Source organism: Panthera pardus, unplaced genomic scaffold, assembly GCF_024362965.1.
Source record: "Panthera pardus isolate Hobbes unplaced genomic scaffold, ASM2436296v1 HiC_scaffold_17, whole genome shotgun sequence".
Classification (NCBI taxonomy): domain Eukaryota; kingdom Metazoa; phylum Chordata; class Mammalia; order Carnivora; family Felidae; genus Panthera; species Panthera pardus.
This window is the reverse complement of record NW_026526732.1, coordinates 108,399,523-108,419,715: the sequence shown is the minus strand read 5'-3', so window position 1 is coordinate 108,419,715 and position 20,193 is coordinate 108,399,523. Positions and strand designations below refer to the sequence as shown.

The following is a 20,193-nucleotide window of genomic DNA, read 5'->3' as shown; positions in this document are numbered from 1 at the left end:
CACAAACTACCAAAACAAAAACAGTAAGACGTAGAAAATGTGAACATACCCATAACCAGCAAAAAAAAACAAAAAACAAAAAAAATGGAATTAGTAACCACAAGTCTCCCAACAAACAAGAGTCCTGGGTCAGATGGCCTCCCACAGGAATTCGACCCAACATTTAAGGAAGAGTTAATACCTATTCATCTCAAACTTTTGCAAAAAAACAAAAATGGAAGGAAAGCTTCCAATCTCATCCTATGAATCCAGCATTACCTTGGTACCAAAATCAGACAATTATCCCACTAAAAAGGAGAATTATAGGCCAGTCCCTGATGAACATGGATGCAAAAATTCTCAACAAGACATAGCAAATCAAATTCAACAGCATGATAAACGAATTATTCATCACAACCAAGTGTGATTTATTCCTGGGCTGCAGGGCTGATTCAATATTCACATATCAATCCACTATTCACTTAGCAATCAACGTGATATACTACATTAATCAAGAAAGGATAAGAAGCATAAGATCCTGTCAAGAGATGCATAAAAAGCATTTGACAAAATGCAGCATCCATTCTTGGTAAACACCCTCAACCACATAGGAATAGATGGGACATACCTCAACATCATAAAGACCGTATATGAAAGACCCACAGGTAATATCATCCTCTATGGGGTAAAACTGAGCTTTTCTTCTACACTCAGGAATAAGACAAGGATGCCCAGTCTCACCAATACTAGTTAACATAGGACAGGAAGTTTTAGCATCAACCACATACATCAAAAAGAAATTAAAGGGCATACAAATCGGCAAGGAAGGAGTCAAACTTTCACTATTTGCAGATGACATGATGCTCTATGTCAAAACCTGAAAGACTCCACCAAAAACCCACTGGAACTAATACATGAATTCAGCAAAGTCACAGGGTATAAAATGAACATACAAACATCTGTTGCATTTTTATACACCAATAATGAAGCAGCAGAAAAATAAATCAAGGAATGGATCCTATTTACAGTTGCACAAAAAAACCATAATTTCACCTAGAAATTAACTTAACTAAAGAGGTAAAAGATCTGTACCTTGAAAACTATAGAACACTTATGAAAGAAACTAAAGAGGACACAAAGAAAGCGATCAACGTTCCAAGCTCGTGGATTAGAAGAACAAATATTGCTAAATATCTATACCACCCAAAGCAACCTAACATTTAAAGCAACCCTATCAAAATATCACCAACATTTTTCACAGAGTTAGACCAAAATATCACCAACATTTTTCACAGAGCTAGACCAACAATCCTAAAATTTCTATGGAACAATAAAGACTCAAATGTGCCAAAGCAATCCTGAGAAAGAAAAGCAAAGCTGGAGGTATCATGATTCCAGAATCAAACTCTATTACAAAGCTGTAGTCATCAAGGCAGTATGGTACTGGCATAATAAACAGACATGTAGATCAATGTAACAGAATAGAAAACCCAGAAGTGGACCCACAAGAGTATGGCCAACTAATCTTTGACAATGCAAGAAAGAATATCCAATGGGAAAAAGGCAGTCTCTTCAGCAAATGGTGCTGGGCAAACCGGACGGTGACATGCAGAAGGATGAACCTGGATCACTTCCTTACACCAGACACAAAAATAAACTCAAAATGGATGAAAGACCTAAATGTAAGACAGGAAGCCATCAAAATCCTCTGGGACAAAGCAGGCAAAAACCTCTTTGATCTTGACCTCAGCAACTTCTTACTAGACATGCCTCGGAGTCAAGGGAAACAAAAGCAAAAACAAACTATTGGGACCTCATCAGGATAAAAAGCTTCTGGAGAGTGAAGGAAACAATCAACAAAATTAAAAGGCATCCAACAAATGGGAGAGATACTTGCAAAACATATCAGATAAAGGGATAATATCTAAAATCTCTAAAGAACTTATGAAACTCAAATAATAAAGCCCCCAAAAAACAAATAAACCAGGGAAGAAGTTGGCAGAAGACATGAATAGACACTTTGTCAAAGAAGACACCCAGATGACTAACAGACACGTGAAAAGATGCTCAACATCACATCAAGGAAATACAAATCCAAACCACAATGAGATACCACCTCACAACTGTCAGAATGGCTAAAATGAACAACTCAGAAAATAATAGATGTTGTTGAGGACAGGGAGAAAGGGAACCCTCTTGCACTGTTGGTAGAAATACAAACTGGCACAACCACTCTGGAAAACAATATGTATGTTCCTCAAAAAATTAAAAATAGTACTACACTATGACCCAGCAATTGCACTACTGGGTATATATGCAAAAGATACAAAAATGCTGATTCAAAGGGGCACGTGCACCCCAATGTTTATAGCAGCATTATGCACAATAGCCAAATTATAAAAAGAGCCCAAATGCCCACCGACAGCTGAATTGATAAAGAAGATGTTGTATATTGTTACAAGGGAATACTACTCGAGATAGAAAAGAATGAAATCTTTCCATTTGCAACAACAAATGTGGATGGAACTAGAGTGTATCATGCTAAAAATGAGTCATGCAGAGAAAGACAAATACATGATTATACTCATATGTGGAATTTAAGAAACACAACAGATGAACACAGGGGAAGGGAAGGAAAAATAAGATAAAAACAGAGAAGGAGACAAACCATAAGAGACTCTTAAATACAGTTAAAACTGAGAGTTACTGGTGGGGAGGTGCGTGGAGAGATGGGCTCAATGGGTGATGGGCATAATAGGGCACTTGTCAGGATGAGCACTGGGTATCATATGTAAGTGATGTATCATATGTAAGTGGGTTCTACTCCTGAAATCAATACTGCACTATAAGTTAACTAACATGAACTTAAATAATAAATTAAACAAAGAAGATGTGGCATATATATCTAAAGGATTATTATTCAGCCATGAGAAAGAAGGAAATCCTGCCTTTTGCAACAACATGGATGGGTCTTGAGGGCATTATCCTAAGTGAAACCAGTCAGAAGAGAAAGACGAGGACTGTGTGATCTCACATATTTGTGGAAACCAGGAAAGCATAGCTTGTATATACAGGCAGTAGAATGGTGGTTACCAGAGACTAAGGGGTATGGGAAGTGGGAGATGTTGGACAAAAGGTACAAGCACCAGTCATAAGATGAATAAGTCCTGAGCATCTAATGTCCAGCATGGTGATTATGATTAATATTATTGTATTATCAACTTGAAAGTGGCTAGAAGAGTATATCTCAAATGTTCTCACCTTGAACAACAAATGGTAATTGTGGGGGATAAAATTAGGAATCCCCCGGGGCTACACCGATGGGTTAACAAGGCATAAAGAAACACAAAGTCATAAAATGCTCACACCTGAGTTTGGGGAAAACAGATTGGCACTCTAAGAATAGGGAGGCACAAAGGTGCCAAGAATAGGGAGATACAAAGGCACCCCCAAATAGAGTGCTGAACCCCCAAAAGGAGAGAGAGAGAAGCAATGGCCTGAAATAGAATCGGAACAAAGGTGCACAATACACAGGAATAACAAGATTAGATATTCAGGGTGAAAGCACCCCAAGTTTAGTACTACAGCAGAAAGCTGCTTTCATAGGAAAATAGGGCCAGTTAGGTAAATTGGTGAATTGGACTATGGACCGCTGCGCTGCAGGCAAAGCAGCCTGGAATGGAGATGGTTAACAAAAGAAAAGGTGTCTTGTCAACCCAGAGGTTATTCCCCCTATTTGTCTCATCCCCTAGGCTGGCAAAGATAAACAGGCACGGCGCCTCCTGTCTGCTGTTAACAACCATCTATCTATCTGCCTGGTGCCTGGATTTTGTTTTATATTGACCCAAACCCCAAACACCGTGTATCTTCAAGACCCCCTTTTCCCCCTCACGTCCTCAAGTTAGTGTTCACAGTTCCTTTGTCTCTTTGTACATGCCCATCACATTTGTAAGCCTTCTGATCTGAACAAATATGGGGCAAGGACCCTTATTCAGGGCTCTTGTCCTTTTCCCCAGACATCAGCCATCTCTCCTTTTAATCTTGCATCCTCTCTTTTGCTAGCCAAAAGAGAACTTTAGACTTAGAGTCTATGGCAGGTAATAACGTAATGCGATAGAGGTGTTAGCTAACACAATGGTGGCAATAATTTCATTATATATATATTCACATTTGTACTTCTTAAGTTTGCTGAGTGTTCTGCATCTGTCGTATCTTAGTTTATCGAAGAAAAAATAAATAACCACAAGAGATATCATTCCTTTTATCACACTTAAACTTCCTCTCCTAAGGTCCTACTTTTATAGCTATTTAATACAAAAATCTCCCTACAAAGTTGCTAAATGAGCGTGTTCTTTCATTATCCCATCTACAAACGCAGCCCTCTCATTTGTGATCCAAATTTCAATGCAGACACCGAAAGATGGCATTTCTAAATGTTTACCTTGTGTGTATGTATAACGACATCAAAATGGGGTGAGTCTGTTCCATGGAGCTCTTGAGTGGTTCAAGATTCATCAGGTACTAAAATTCTGGGTGTTTTTCTCCTTTTACTTCCTCATGTCACTTTAATTCCAAAACAGCTGGAAGAACCTTGAGGAAGAAAGGAAATGTCTCCTAACCAAAACCAGTGTCCTGTCCCTAAGGTCACCTCAGGGACCCCTTCCCCTGATCCTCTGATCACCAGTCATTTACCCTCTCTTTTCTGCATTTACACCCAGCCCCCCTTCCCAGTGAACCACGTATCCACGCAAAGTGGTTCCCAGTCTGTACCATCAGATCTCAAACATGCCACAACACCACAAAGTGAAAGAAATCTCACCTGTGCCACAAAACAAGCATCCAAAAAGCAGTCACATGCAAAGTGGGGAGTTGCAAGGGGTCTGTGACCTGTTCCTGCCTCCTCCGTAAGCCTGGTCAGAGCAGGACTCTGGCAAACAGTAGCTGCGAAATGTGCAGACTAGGAGGTACAGGAGGGTCTCACGGGGGTGACTGCGCTCTGATGACTGACCCAGGAGTGAGTTTAGCAGGATGCAGAGGGCGTGTTCAGAGTGCAGTCACCCTACACTGCACACCCTGCCATTATGCTAATGTGTGACAGCCCTAAGGCCAGGACAGGGCTACGAAGGTAGGGACGAATGTAACTGAGAATCTCCCTTCCCATCTTTGGGGTCACTGGTGCCACAGGGGAGGGCCTGGGGAGATGGGTTTAAATAGGTGATGGAGATTAAAGAGAGTACACGTGATGATGGAAATGTGGAATCACTATATTGTACACCAGAAAGGAATATAACAATGTAGGTTAACTCTAATGGCATTCCATTAATAATTTTAACAATAATTAATAAATAAAACAATTAAAAAATTATAAAACAATAAAAATAAATATTATTCCATTAATAATTTTAACAATAAAAATTTAATTAAAAACTAAAATAATAAAAAGCAATTCTAAAGATAAAATTTTTTTGAAAAACAAAGAATTGTGTTTCAAAAGGAAAACAGTATCACAATGGCAACATTACACCATGGCCTGATATCTGAATAGCTCTATCAGGATAGATGTTGGCATGTTTTCTCTCAGCTAAAATTTGTTTTTCCCACAGTTGTCCTCCTACTTCAGGGAAAAAGATGTGATCCAGTCAGGCCACAGACGTTGTAACAGAGCAGTGATCTGACTGCGAGAAGAAGCAATAGCCTCCAGCAATTCCTGGAATGTGCTGCAATATAAATATTGAATACCGTGTTCTGGTGGTTTTTATTCTTATATTGGTATGCTTTCATGGTGTGTGTGTCACTGTCTTGCAATTAGAAACAGAATAGTGTTCCCAAATGGGGGTGAACTAAGAAAATCATGTGGAACTTTTTACAATATTAATATGCTGCAGATGGTCTAGGTACACTAACTCAGCATCTCCGAAGGCTGCACTGCGTCCATGAACTTAGAGTTTGAACACTCACTTGCATAAAAGAAGAAATTAAGAACGTTACCTTGAGAGTTGTCAGGGGAAATGTTGGGGACACAGAAATCATAAAGACTCTGGCATTCAAAGTCTTCCATGAAAGGGTCTTCCCCTCAGTCATCTGGAGTCATAGCCCCTGCACAACACCTTCCTCATTGCTCCTGTCACATCCTTGTTCCGCAGGGTATATATGAAGGGGTTGATCTTAGGGGTGACGATGGTGTAGAAGAGAGAAATGAACTTGCCCTGATCCTGGGAGTAGTTGTTGCTGGGCTGAAGGTAAATGTAGATGCCTGTGCCGTAGAACAGGGAGACCACTGTGAAGTGGGACCCACATGTCCCAAAAGCTTTCCTCTGCCCCAAAACTAACTTTATTCTTAACATTGCCCTGACAATCTGACCATAGGAGAATGTGATTAATGCCATAGGTATGAGGACAATAATCACACTGACAGAGAAGAGCTCAGACTCATTCACAGTGGTGTCAACACAGGCAAGCTTGAGCAGTGGGGTGACCTCACAAAAGAAGTGCTCTATTTTATTTCTCCCACATAGTGGTACAAGGAAGGGGAGAACCATCTGCAATGAGGAGTGGACAAAACCAATGAACCATGATGCAGAAGCCAGCAGGGCACAGAGGCGGGGGTGCATGATCACTGTGTAGTGCAGGGGCATACAGATGGCTGCGTAGTGGTCAAATGCCATCACCCCTAACAGAATACATTCTGTGCCTCCCAACCCTAGATAGACAAACAGTTGAGCTACACAGACAGCAAAGGAGATAGATTTGTCTGCTCCCCTGAGATGTACCAGCAGCTGAGGAACAGTGCTGGTCGTGTAACACAGGTCCAGAAAGCTTAGGTGGGAGAGGAAAAAGTACATGGGAGTATGCAGGTGTGGGTCCAGGTGGGACAACGCAATGATGGTTGTGTTTCCCAGCAGGGTGAGCAGATAGAGGATCAGAAGAACCACAAAGAGGACGCGCTCCAGCTGAGGCCGGTCAGAGAAACCCAGCAGGATAAAGCCAGTGAGAGAACTTCCATTTTTCGGGTCCATTCTTTCTTACTACATGCTTCCTGTCAAGACCAAGCATTTAGCAATTTATACAATATCTTAAAAAAAAACTGTTGGTGGGGGTATATTGATCATATAAAAAGACATGGCCATGACATTTTATCAAAACTATTTGAATAAATGATGTACCCATGAAATTTCCAAAGTTTTATCAATTTAGTTCCACATTGTCACAAAAAGTAAATCATTAGTTTTTAAGATTAAAAAAATCAAATAATGGGCCTGTGTTTGTATCAGTCATAGGAAATACAGTCTTTCAGTCTGTGCTTACTAGTAGTGTAAAATGTACATACATCTCACTAAATGTAAATGGAGTGAATTCTCCAATGAAAAGACATAGGGTATCAGAATGGATAAGAAAACAAGTCCCATCATACGCTGCTTACAAAGACTCATTTTACATCTAAAGACATCTACGAATTGAAAGGAAGGGGATGGAGAACCATCTATCATGCTACTGGATGTCAAAAGAAAGCTGGAATAGACATACTTGTATCAGACAAACTAGATTTTAAAACAAAGACTGTCACAAGGGATGAAAGAAGGGCATTATATTATAATTAAGGGGTCTATCCATCACTAAGACCTAATGATTGTAAATATTTATTACCCCAACATTAGACACCCAAATATAGAAATCACTTAATCACAAACAAAAAGAAACTCATTGATAATAATGTCATAACACTAGGGGACTTCAGTACCCCAATTACAGCAAAGGACATCATCTAAGCATAACATCAACAAGGAAACAATGGCTTTGAGTGACACACTGGACCAGATGGAGTTAACAGATATGTTCAGAACATTTCATCCTATAGCAGCAGAATATGCATTCTTCTCCAGTGCACATGAATCATTCTCTGGAATGGATCAGATGCTGGGTCACATCAGCCCTCAACAAGCACAAAAATATCAAGATCATACCATACATATTTTCAAAGTACAATGCTATGAAACTTGAAACCAACCAGAAGGAAAAATTTGCAAAGACCAAGCATACTTGGGGATTAAAGAACATCCTACTAAAGAATGAAAGGGGTAACCAAGAATTTAAGGAGGAGATTAAAAAGTATATGGAACACAATGAAAGTGAAAACATGACTGTCCAATCTTCTGGGATGCAGCAAGGGTGGTCATAATAGGGAGTATATAGCAATCTAGGCCTTCCTAAAGAAGGAAGAAAGACCTCAAATACACAACCTAATCTTACACCTAAGCGAGTTGGAAGAAGAACAGAAAATAAAGCCTCAAACCACCAGAAGACAGGAAATAATAAAGATGACAGCAGAAATCAATGATATCAAAATAAGAAAACCAGTAGAACAGATCAATGAGATGAGGACCTCGTTATGTGAAAGAATTAATGAAATCAATAAGCCCCTAGACAGACTGAGGGAAAAAAAAAAGGAAAGGACTCAACTAAATCATGAATGAAAGAGGAGAGGTCACAACCAACACAGCATAAATACAAACAATAATAAGAGAATATGATGAGCAATTATACCCCAATAAAATGGGCAATCTGGAAGAAATGGACAAATTCCTAGGAACCTATCAACTACCAAAACTGAACCAGGAGGAAATAGAAAATGTGAACACACCCATAATCTGTAAAACAATTGAATCAGTAATCAAAAATCTCCCCAAACAAGTCTAGGGTGGGATGGCTTTCCTAGGGAATTCTAGCAAACATTTAAGGAAGAGTTAACACCTACTTTTTTGAAGCTTCCCCAAAAAATAGAAATGGAAGGAAAACTTCCAAACTCATTCTATGAGGTAAGCAGTACCTTGATTCCAAAACCAGATAAAGGCCCCACTAAAAAGGAGAATTACAGACCAATTTCCCTAATGAACATGGATGCAAAAATTCTCAAAAAGATACCAGCAAACTGGATCAAACAATACATTAAAAGAATTCTGCACCACGATCACGTGGGATTTATACCTGGGATGCAGGGCTGGTTCAATGTCCACAAATCAATCAATGTGATACATCACATTAATACAAGAAGGATAAGAACCCTATGATCCTCACAATACATGCAGAAAAAGAAAGTAAGGATAGAAGGAATAGACCTCAAGATCATAGAGGCCATATGCAAAAAACCCACAGTTAATATGATCCCCAATGGGGAGAAACTGAAGGCTTTTCCCCTAAGGTCAGGAACACGGTGGGGATGTCCACTCTCTCCACTCTTATTCAGCATAGTATTGGAAGTCCTAGCCTCAGAAATCAGACAACAAAAAGAAATAAAGGGCATTCAAATAGGCAAGGAGGAAGTCAAGAGTTTACTCATCGCAGATGACATGATAGTCTACATGGAAAACCCAACAGATTCCACCAAAAAACGGCTAGAACTGATACATGAGTTCAGCAAAGTCACAGGATATAAAATCAATGTACAGAAATCGGTCGCATTTCTATACACCAATAATGAAGGAGCAGAAAGAGAAATAAAGAAGTAAATGTTATTTACAATTGCACCAAACCCCTTAAAATACCTAAGAATAAACCTAACCAAAGAGGTGAAAGATCTATATGCTGAAAACTGTACAAAGCTTATGAACAAAATTGAAGAAGACACAAAGAAATGGAAAAACATTCTAGGCTCCTGGGTAGGAAGAACAAATATCACTAAAATGTCGATACTACCCAAAGAAACCTACACATTTAATGCAATCCCTCTCAAATAACACCAGTATTCCTGACAGAACTAGAACAGACAATTCTAAAATTTGTATAGAACCACAAACACCCTGAATTGCCAGAGTCATGTTGGGAAAAAAAACCCCAAAAGTGGAAGCATCACAATTCTGGACCTTGACCTGTATTACCAAACTGTATTCAACAAGACTGTATGGCACTGGCATAAATACAAACACATATATCCACGGAACAGAAGACAGAACCCAGAAAGGGACCCACAAACCATTAGGTATGGCCACCTAATCTTTGACAAAGCGGGAAAGAAGACCCAATGGAATAAAGACAGTCTCCTCAGCAAATGGTGTTGGGAAAACTAGACATGCAGAAAAATGAAACTGGACCACTTTCTTACACCATACACAAAAATGAACTCTAAATGGATGAAAGACCTACGCTTAAGACAGGAAGCCATCAAAATCCTCGAGGAGAAAGCAGGCAAAACCTCTCTGATCTTGGCCGCATCAACTTCTTTCTGGACATGTCTCCAGAGGCAAGGGAAACCAAAGCAAAAATGAACTATTGGGACCTCATCAAGACAAAAAGGTCCTGCACAGCAAAGGAAACAATCAGCAAAACTAAAAGGCAACTGATGGAATGGGAGAAGATATTTGCAAATGACAGATCAGATAAAGGGTTAGTATCCAAAATCTATAAAGAACGTAGGAAACTCAACATTCCAAAATCAAATGATCCAGTGAAGAAACGGGCAGAAGACAGGAATAGAAGCTTTTCTAAGGAAGACATCCATATGGCTCAGAGACACATGAAAAGATGCTCAACATCACACACCATCAGGGAAGTACAAATCCAATCCACAATGAGATACATCTCACGACCGTGAGAATGGCTAAAATTCACAACTCAGGCAACAACAGATGTTGGCGACGATGTGGAGGAAGAGGAACTCTTTTGCACCGCTGGAGGAAATGCAAACTGTTTGCAGCCACTCTGGAAAACAATTGGAGATTCCTCAAAAAATTAAAAATAGAATTACCTTATGAGGGCATTTATCCAAATGCTCTCCAAAAGTGCTGATTCCAAGGGGCACATGTGCCCCAATGTGGATAGCAGCACTATCGACAATAGCCAAAGTGTAGAGAGAGCCCAAATGTCCACCAGCTGATGAATGGATAAAGGAGATGTGGAATATATATATACAATGGAATATTACTCGGAGATCAATAAGAATGAAATCTTGCCATATGCAAGAACACGGATAGAAATAGAGGGCATTATGCTAAGCACAATAAGTTGGTCAAAGAAAAATACTATGATTTCACTCATATGTGGAATTTAAGGAACACAACGGATGAACATAGGAAGGAAAACTAAGATAAAAACAGAGAGGGAGGCAAACCATAAGTGACTTAAAATACAGAGAGCAAACTGAGGGTTGCAGGAATGGGAGGTGGGCAGGGGATGGCTAGACGGGTGATGGGCATAAAAGAGGGGACTTGTTGGGATGAGCACTGGGTTATAAGTTATAAGTAGGTGATGAATCATGAAATTCTATTCCTGAAATCAAACTAGAAGACGTACAACTTAGAGGAAATGGGGATGAGGGAAAAGAGGTAGAGCCATCAGAAAGAGGAGCAGAGAGGGAGAGACGTTCTTAGAAATACGTACCTCATGATTCCACACCACTGGATTTGCACACATCTTACGTGTTTTAAAACATAGTACAACAGAATCTCCAAAATGCATTCAGATATAAGGATTTATGACCTAGAATACACTTATTCGAAGAATTCAGTTACATTCAAAATCTCACTACTAGTTCTGCAAATAAACATTTCGGCAACATTGCCTCTGGAACTAAAGGATTGTATTTGTGAAAGCTACACCAGGTTTTTCTTCTTCTTCCTTGTAGTTGCTGTTGCTGTTATGGTAGTAAAACAAGTAAAAATCAATCAGAGAGACACTGAAAACACCACCGTTGAATGACAGTGCTTCCCTTTTGACCCACAGATGCTTAAAAATACCAGTTTAATGGGGACATGTTTTTTTTGTTTTATATGGATCCATTTATTTTTTAATTTTTTCTATTGATCCATTTTATTTATTTTTTTTAAAATTTATTGTCAAATTGGTTTCCATACAACACCCAGTGCTCATCCCAAAAGGTGCCTTCCTCAATACCCATCACCCACCCTTCCCTCCCTCCCACCCCCCATCAGCTCTCAGTTTGTTCTCAGCTTTTAAGAGTCTCTTATGTCTTGGCTCTCTCCCACTCTAACCTCTTTTTTTGTTGTTGTTGTTGTTTTTTCCTTCCCCTCCCCCATGGGTTTCTGTTAAGTTTCTCAGGATCCACTTAAGACTGAAACCATATGGTATCTGTCTTTCTCTGTATGGGTTATTTCACTTAGCAAAACACTCTCCAGTTCCATCCATGTTGCTACAAAGGGCCATATTTCATTATTTCTCATTGTCACATAGTACTCCATTGTGTATATAAACCACAATTTCTTTATGCATTTAATGGGGACATTTTTAATGCCCCTAAGACTTTTGAAGTCTAGCACAAAATCATTCCTAATACAGTTAATTAAAATGGTATTTGAGACAGTCTCAATGTGCAACAACCTCTCACATTGGATGCCTGTTCTCTCAATTATTACTGTCAAATAGCATTTTGTGAGATGTCACTTCAATTATGTTCTTTTTTGATGGTAATTAGTATAGAGAATGGCATTTTTTTGTTTTGTATATTCTGTTTATTTTTATTTTACCGAATAACATTTTCTCTCTCTATACAACCTGAATATCCCCTAACTCACACCTGGTCAGAAGAGGGAATAGAAACAATCCATGTTTCCATCTCATGAACACCCGTAAGAATAAAATAACGAGGGGCTTCTGGGTGGCTCAGTCAGTTAGGCGTCCAACTCTCGATTTGGGCTCGGGTCATGATCTCACAGTTTGTGAGTTTGAGCCCCACATTGGGTTCTGCACACAGTGCGGAGCCTGCTTGGGATTCTGTCTTCCTCTCTCTCTGCCCTTCCCCCAGTCACACACTCTCTCTCAAAAATAAATACATAAACATTACAAAAATATACATACCTAAAAAGCTTCTGCACAGCAAAGGAAACAACCAACAAAACTAAAAGGCAACCAACGGAATGGGAAAAGATAGTTGCAAATGACATTTCAGACAAAAGGCTAGTATCCAAAATCTATAAAGAGCTCACCAAACTCCACACCGAAAAACAAATAACCCAGTGAAGAAAGGGGCAGAAAACATGAATAGACACTTCTCTAAAGAAGACATCCAGATGACCAACAGGCACATGAAAAGATGCTCAATGTCGCTCCTCATCATGGAAATACAAATCAAAACCACACTCAGATAATACCTCACACCAGTCAGAGCGGCTAAAATGAACAAATCAAGAGACTATAGATGCTGGAGAGGATGTGGAGAAATGGGAACCCTCTTGCACTGTCGGTGGGAATGCAAACTGGTGAAGCCACTCCAGAGAACAGTGTGGAGGTTCCTCACAAAATTAAAAATAGACCTACCCTATGACCCAGCAGTAGCACTGCTAGGAATTTGCCCAAGGGATACAGGAGTACTGATGCATAGGGGCACTTGTACCCCAATGTTTATAGCAGCACTCTCAACAATAGCCAAATTATTGAAAGAGCCTAAATGTTCATCAACTGATGAATGGATAAAGAAATCGTGGTTTACATACACAATGGAAAACTATGTGGCAATGAGAAAGAATGAAATATGGCCTTTTGTAGCAACATGGATGGAACCGGAGAGTGTTATACTAAGTGAAATAAGTCATACAAAGAAGGACAGATACCATATGTTTTCACTCTTATGTGGATCCTGAGAAACTTAACAGAAGTCTATGGGGGAGGGGAAGAAAAAAAAAAGGAAGTTAGAGAGGAAGAGAGCCAAAGCATAAGAGACTCTTAAAAACTGAGAATCAACTGAGGGTTGATGGGGGGTGGGAGGGAGGAGAGGGTGGGTGATGGGTATTGAGGAGGGCACCTGTTGGGATGAGCACTGGGTGTTGTATTGAAACCAATTTGACAATAAATTTCATTAAAAACTAAATAAATAAAAAATAAAAGCATATGAGAGCATATTTACCAAGTAATTCATGCTGGCTATAATAAATTATTGCTAAAGTGAAAAAAAAAAGAATGCATTCACTTGCTTAATATTAAATGTAAATATGTAAATACGTTCTTCATTTAATTTCATTCATAACCAATTTTATGGAATCACAGAGCTAATAATTAGGCACATTCTAATCTTTAGTGTGAATATAAATGAGGGCCACCAAATTCTACCAAACTTCTAATGTGGCTGGGGGCGAAAAACCTCAAATCCTTTGAAACACTGTACACTTTATAGCCATTGGTTTTAATGGTGTCCTCAAATAATTTAAAATATTATGTTGTTGTTAATAAAATGTACATGGTTTATTTAAATTCAACTAGTCTTTGTATTTAAGTTCAAATTGATTATGAGTTCATCAGGAGACTTACAAATAATCAATAAGAAAAATGGAGGGAAGTTTATGGGTATTTTGCTGCTGTTTCTCAAAGATCCGTAACTTCCAGTTTCCTTTAGCATATTCTGCCTAAGGGGATAAACTATCTCCTTCTAAAAAGATTCTTAGGCTTGGATTTTCTCAGTTATTCACATTCCAGGAGGATCCCATCCTGATAGTTATGTGGAGAACTGACACTCTGGGCGTCCTGAGGAGGGAAAGAATTACAACCCTGCTATTATGCTTTTCTTCTCAGGCCTCACTCAAGAGGAATAAAAGTCCCAAATACACAATCTAACCTTGTACCTAAAGAAGCTAGAAAAAGAACAGCATAAAACCTAAGGCCAGGAGACAAATGGTAGAACAGCATGGAAGATTTTTTTGGCATCTTGGGTCTCTGGTCAACAGCCAGATCAACATTAAATCAACTACACACCTGGAAAACTGATTTGAAGATTAACACAACAATCCGCACCACCTGAACCACAGAACTTGGCAGGTACACAACGCAGAGAGGTGAACTGGGGGAGAGAGAAGCTGCGAAGGGCAGGGAGCCATTTTTGTGTGCGGAGAGAGGACGGAATTGAGGGCAGGGTACAGGAAAAGCACCCCCCAAAGCAGCTGGAGAGAAAGTGGAAGCAGCCGAGCAACTGGACTAAAAAGGGAGAAAGGAGAAAGGAGACGGTTTAAATTCCATGAAGACTCTATAAACAGGGTGGGGCACAGAGTCCGAAACTCCACAGCTCGATACCTGGAGGTGCTCTGGTGGGAAGGGAAAATCCCCAGGAGCAGAGTCAGGTCTGAGCCACATGGGGAGAAGCAGTCCCCCAGCTGGAAGGACATTTGGTAGAGGCTGTGCAGCCACCTGGTCCCAGTGGACCCTGGGAGGACAACCACATTTGCTGGTACTAGAACAAGGTCCTTAAGGGTGAAGCCTGGTGCCAGATGTGTGTTGTGATTTTTCATAATCCCTGAAACGCTGCTGCTACACAATCACGGGAAATTTTCCAGGGTGGGCTGGCACCCAGCGGCAGTCTCTGGGCATTGGCAGCAGCGCGGTCTCACAAACATTCTTGGGGGTGGGCCAGCACCCGGCCATTGCTCAGCAAGCCCCTCCCAGAGGGGATCTGAGCAGGTCAAGATAAAACTCAAGAGGGAGGTGTCACCTGGCAGCCTGACAGCTTGTTCACGGACAGTGTAGAAGCTGGGAGTGGATGGAAGCCGGAGACAAAGGACGGGTGTGTGACTGCTGATCCGGGAGAACAGAGTTCTGATACCAGAGGCTGGGTAGCTGGGTGATGCCATTTTCACCCCTCCCATGCATGCGCATAGGTACTTACAGGTACCAAAAGAATCCACCCCAGTCAGCTAAGCAGCACCATCTAGTGGAGAACAGAGCCATTACAATAAACCCCATCCAATTTGAGCAACCTCCCTCTTCAGGAACACCAATATCTCTGCCAACTTAGTTTATGGACTATAAATTACTTCATAGTCTGACTTCTGGGGAAAAGGATATAATTTCAATCATATTTCAGTCTATTGGCTGGTCCATCTATTCAATTTTCTTCCTTTTTTCTTCTCTTTTTGATTTCTTTTTCTTGAACACAGAAACAGAAAATTTTATTTTTATTTTGAAGTTTTATTAAAAATATTTTACTTAGTTTTTTCTACTATATTTTGTATATTTTTGTAAATTTTTCAAATTCTATTTTACTTCCATCATTTCATTTTATTCTATTTCATTGTATTCATTTTTCCAAATTTTCAAATGTTTTCCTTTTTCTTCCTTCCCCTTTTTCTGTAATCTATCAAGCTCCTTTCAACAACCAGACCAAAACACACATAGGATCTAGCATCATTTATTGGATTTTTGTGTCTGTGTGTGTTGTTTTTAATTTTTTAATTTTAATTTTAATTTTTCTTTACCTTACTAGTTCCTTTTCTGCCTTCAAAATGACGGGGGGGCAGGGGAGAATGAATTCACCCCAAGTGAAAGAGCAAGAAACAACAGTCAGGAACTTAATCAACACAGGTACAAGCAAGATGTCTGAACCACAATTTAGAATCACAATAGTAAGAATACTAGCTAGGGTTGAAAACAGATTAGAATCCCTCTCTGCATAGGTAAAAGACATAAAAGCTAGTCAGGATGAAATCAAAAATGCTCTAACTGAGCTGCAATCTTGAATAGATGCCAAGGCAGTAAGGATGGATTAGTCAGACCAGAGTATCACCAATATAGAGGACAAACTTATGGAGAATAATGAAGCAGAAAAAAAGAGGAAGACTATGGCAAAAGAGCACAATTTAAGAATTATAAAATCAGTGACTCATTAAAAAGGAACATCAAAATCATAGGGGTCCCAGAAAATGAAGAGAGAAAAAAAAGGGGTAGAAGGGTTATGTGATAACCCTTCCCCAAATCATAGCAGAAAACTTTCCTAACCTGAGGAAAGACACAGTCACCAAAATCCAGGAAGCACAGAGGACTCCTATTAGATGCAACAAAAACCGAGCATCAACAAGGCATATCATAGTCAAGTTCACAAAATACTGAGGCAAGGAGAGAATCATGAAAGCAGGAAGGGAAATAAAAAATTCCTTAACCTGCAAGGGAACACAGATCATGTTTGCAGAAGACGGATCCACAGAAACTTGGCAGGCCAGAAAGGAGTGGCAGGATATATTCAGTGTGCTGAATCAGAAAACTATGCAGCCAAGAATTCTTTATCCAGCAAGGCTGTCATTCAAAATAGAAGGAGAGATAAAAAGTTTCCCAGACAAAAAAAAATTAAAGGAATTCATGATCACTAAACCAGCCCTGCAAGAAACTTTCAGGGGGACTCTCTGAGGGGAGAAAAGATGGAGGGGGTGGGAGGCCAAAAGCAACAAAGACTAGAAAGTACCAGAGAACACCACCATAAACTCCAACTCTACAAGCAACATAATGACAATAAATTCATACCTTTCAGTACTCACTCTAAATGTCAATGGACTAAATACTTCAATCAAAAGACAGAGGGAAACATTATGGATAAGAAAACAAGATCCATCTATATGCTGTTTACAAGAGACCCACTTTAGACCTAAAGACACATTCAGATTAAAGGTAAGGGGATGGAGAACCATCTATCATGCTAATGGTCAACAAAAAAAAAGCTGGAGTAACCATACTTACATCAGACAATCTATACATTAAAATAAAGACTGTAACAAAAATAAAGTAGGACATATATCATAATTAAGGGATCTATCCACCAAGAAGACTTAACAATTGTAAATAGTTATGCTCCAAATATGATAGCACCCAAAAATATATATCAGTTAATCACAAACATAAAGAAACTCATTGATAATAATAACAATAGTAGGGGACTTCAACACCCCTCTTACAACAATGGACAGATCATATAAACAGAAAATCAACAAAACAATAGCTTTGAATGACACATTGGAAGAGATGGACTAGAGAGATATATTCAGAACATTTCATCCTAAAGCAGTGGAATATACATTCTTCTCTAGTGCACATGGAAAGCTCTCCAGAATAGACCACATACTAAAAACACAAATCAGTCATCAACAAGTACAAAAAGATCAAGATCATACCATGTGTATTTTCACACCACAACACTAAAACTTGAAATCAACCACAAGAACAAATTTGGAAAGCTAACAAACACTTAGAGACTAAAGAACATCCTACTAAAGAATTAATGGGCTAACCAAGAAGTTAAAGAGGAAATTAACAAGTACATGGAAGACAATGAAAATGATAACACCACAGCTCAAAACCTCTGGAACACAGAAAGGCAGACATAAGAGGGAAGTATATAGGAAACAAGGCCTTCCTAAAGAAGGAAGACAGGTCTCAGATACACAACCTGATCTTACACGTTAAAGAGCTGGAAAAAGAACAGAAACCCTAAACCAGCAGAAGACAGGAAATAATAAAGATTAGAGCAGAAACAGATGCTATTGAAACCAAAAGAAAAAAAACCATAGAACAGATCAATGACACCAGAAGTTGGTTCTTTGAAAGAATTAACAAAATTGATCAACCTATAGCCAGTTTGATCAAGAAGAAAAAGGAAATGACCCAAACAAATAAAATCAAGAATGAAAGAGGAGAGATCACAACCAACACAACAGAAATAAAAACAATAATAAGAGAATATTATGAACAATTATATGCCAATAAAATGGGCAATCTAGAAGTAGTGGACAAATTCCTACAAACATATAAACCACCAAAACTGACACAGGAAGAAACAGAAAATTTGAACAGACACATAACCAGTAAAGAAATTGAATTATTAATCAAAAACTCCCAAAAAAACAAGAGTCCAGGGCCAGATGGCTTTCCAGGAGAATTATACCAAATATTTAAGGAAGAGTTAACACCTATTCTCTTGAAACTGTACCAAAAAATAGAAATTGAAGGAAAACGTCCAAACTCTTTCTATGAAGCCAGCGTTACCTTAATTCCACAACCAGACAAAGACCCCACTAAAAAGGACAAGTATAGACAAATTTCCCTGATTAACATGGATGCAAAAATCCTCAACAAGGTATGAGCCAAGTGGATCCAACAATACATTAAAAAAATTATTCACCACGACCAAGTGGGATTTATACCTGGGATGCAGGCTAATTCAATATCCACAAAACAATCAGTGTGATTCATCACATCAATAAAAGAAAGGACAAGAACCATATGATCCTCTCAATGGATGCCAAGCGAGCATTTGACAAAATACAGCATCCTTTCTTGACAAAAACCCTCAAGAAAGTAGGGATAGAAGGAGCATACCTTGAGATCATAAAAGCCATATATGAAGGACCCAATGCTAATATACTCAATGGGGGAAAACTGAGAGCTTTCTCCCTAAGGGCAGGAACAAGACAGGGATGTCCACTCTCACCACTGTTATTCAACAGAGTATTGGAAGTCTTAGCCTCAGCAATCAGACAACACAAAGAAATAAAAGGCATCCAAATTGGCCAGACGGAGATCAAACTTTCACTCTTTGCAGGTGACATGATACTTTATACGGAAAACCCAAAAGATTCCACAAAAATACTGCTACAACTGACCCATGAATTCAGCAAAGTTGCAGGATATAAAATCAATGCACAGAAATTGGTTGCATTCCTATACACCATCAATGAAGCAACAGAAAGAGAAATCAAGGAATCGATCCCATTTACACTTGCACCAAAAACCATAAAATACCTAGGAATAAACCTAACCAAAGAGGTGAAAAATCCATATGCTGAAAACTATGGAAAGATTATGAAAGAAATTCAAGAAGACACCAAAAAATGGAAAAATATTCCATACTCCTGGATAGGAAGAAAAAATATTGCTAAAATATCAATACTACCCAAAGCTATCTATATATTCGATGCAATACCTATCAAAATAACAACAGCATTCTTCACAGAGCTAGAAAAAAACAATTCTAAAATTTGTATGGAACCAGAAAAGACCCCAAATAGCCAAAGCAATCTTGAAAAGAAAACCAAAGCTGGAGGCATCACAATCCCAGACTTCAAGCTGATTACAAAGCTTTAATTTTCAAGACAGTACAGTACTGGCACAAAAACAGACACTCAGATCAATGGATCAGAATAAAGAACCCAGAAATGGACCCAAAATGTATGGCCAACTAATGTTTGACAAAGCAGGGAAGAATATCCAATGGAATAAAGACAGTCTCTTCAGCAAGTGGTGCTGGGAAAACTGGACAGCAACATGCAGAAAAATGAACCTGGACCACTTTCTTACACCACACACAAAAATAAACTCAAAATGGAGGAAAGTCCTAAATGTAAGACAGGAAGCCATCAAAATCCTAGAAGGAAAGCAGTTAAAACCTCCTCAACCTTGGCCACAGCAAATTCTTACCCAACACATCTCTGTAGGCTAGGGAAACAAAAACAAAAATGAACT

General features: G+C 39.1%; 1 protein-coding gene across 1 annotated transcript; it reads right to left on the bottom strand.

Annotated features, from left to right (window-relative positions):
* Window positions 1-6,056: 6,056 nt before the first annotated feature.
* LOC109259473 (putative olfactory receptor 2B8) lies at window positions 6,057-6,995 on the bottom strand. The gene has a single exon (XM_053905369.1). It carries the CDS (start codon window positions 6,993-6,995, stop codon window positions 6,057-6,059), a length of 939 nt encoding a protein of 312 aa, XP_053761344.1.
* Window positions 6,996-20,193: the final 13,198 nt, after the last annotated feature.

What these genes read in the sequence shown, in the direction of transcription:
- LOC109259473 (XM_053905369.1), bottom strand. Translation starts at nt 6,995, where the DNA reads ATGGACCCGAAAAATGGAAGTTCTCTCACTGGCTTTATCCTGCTGGGT.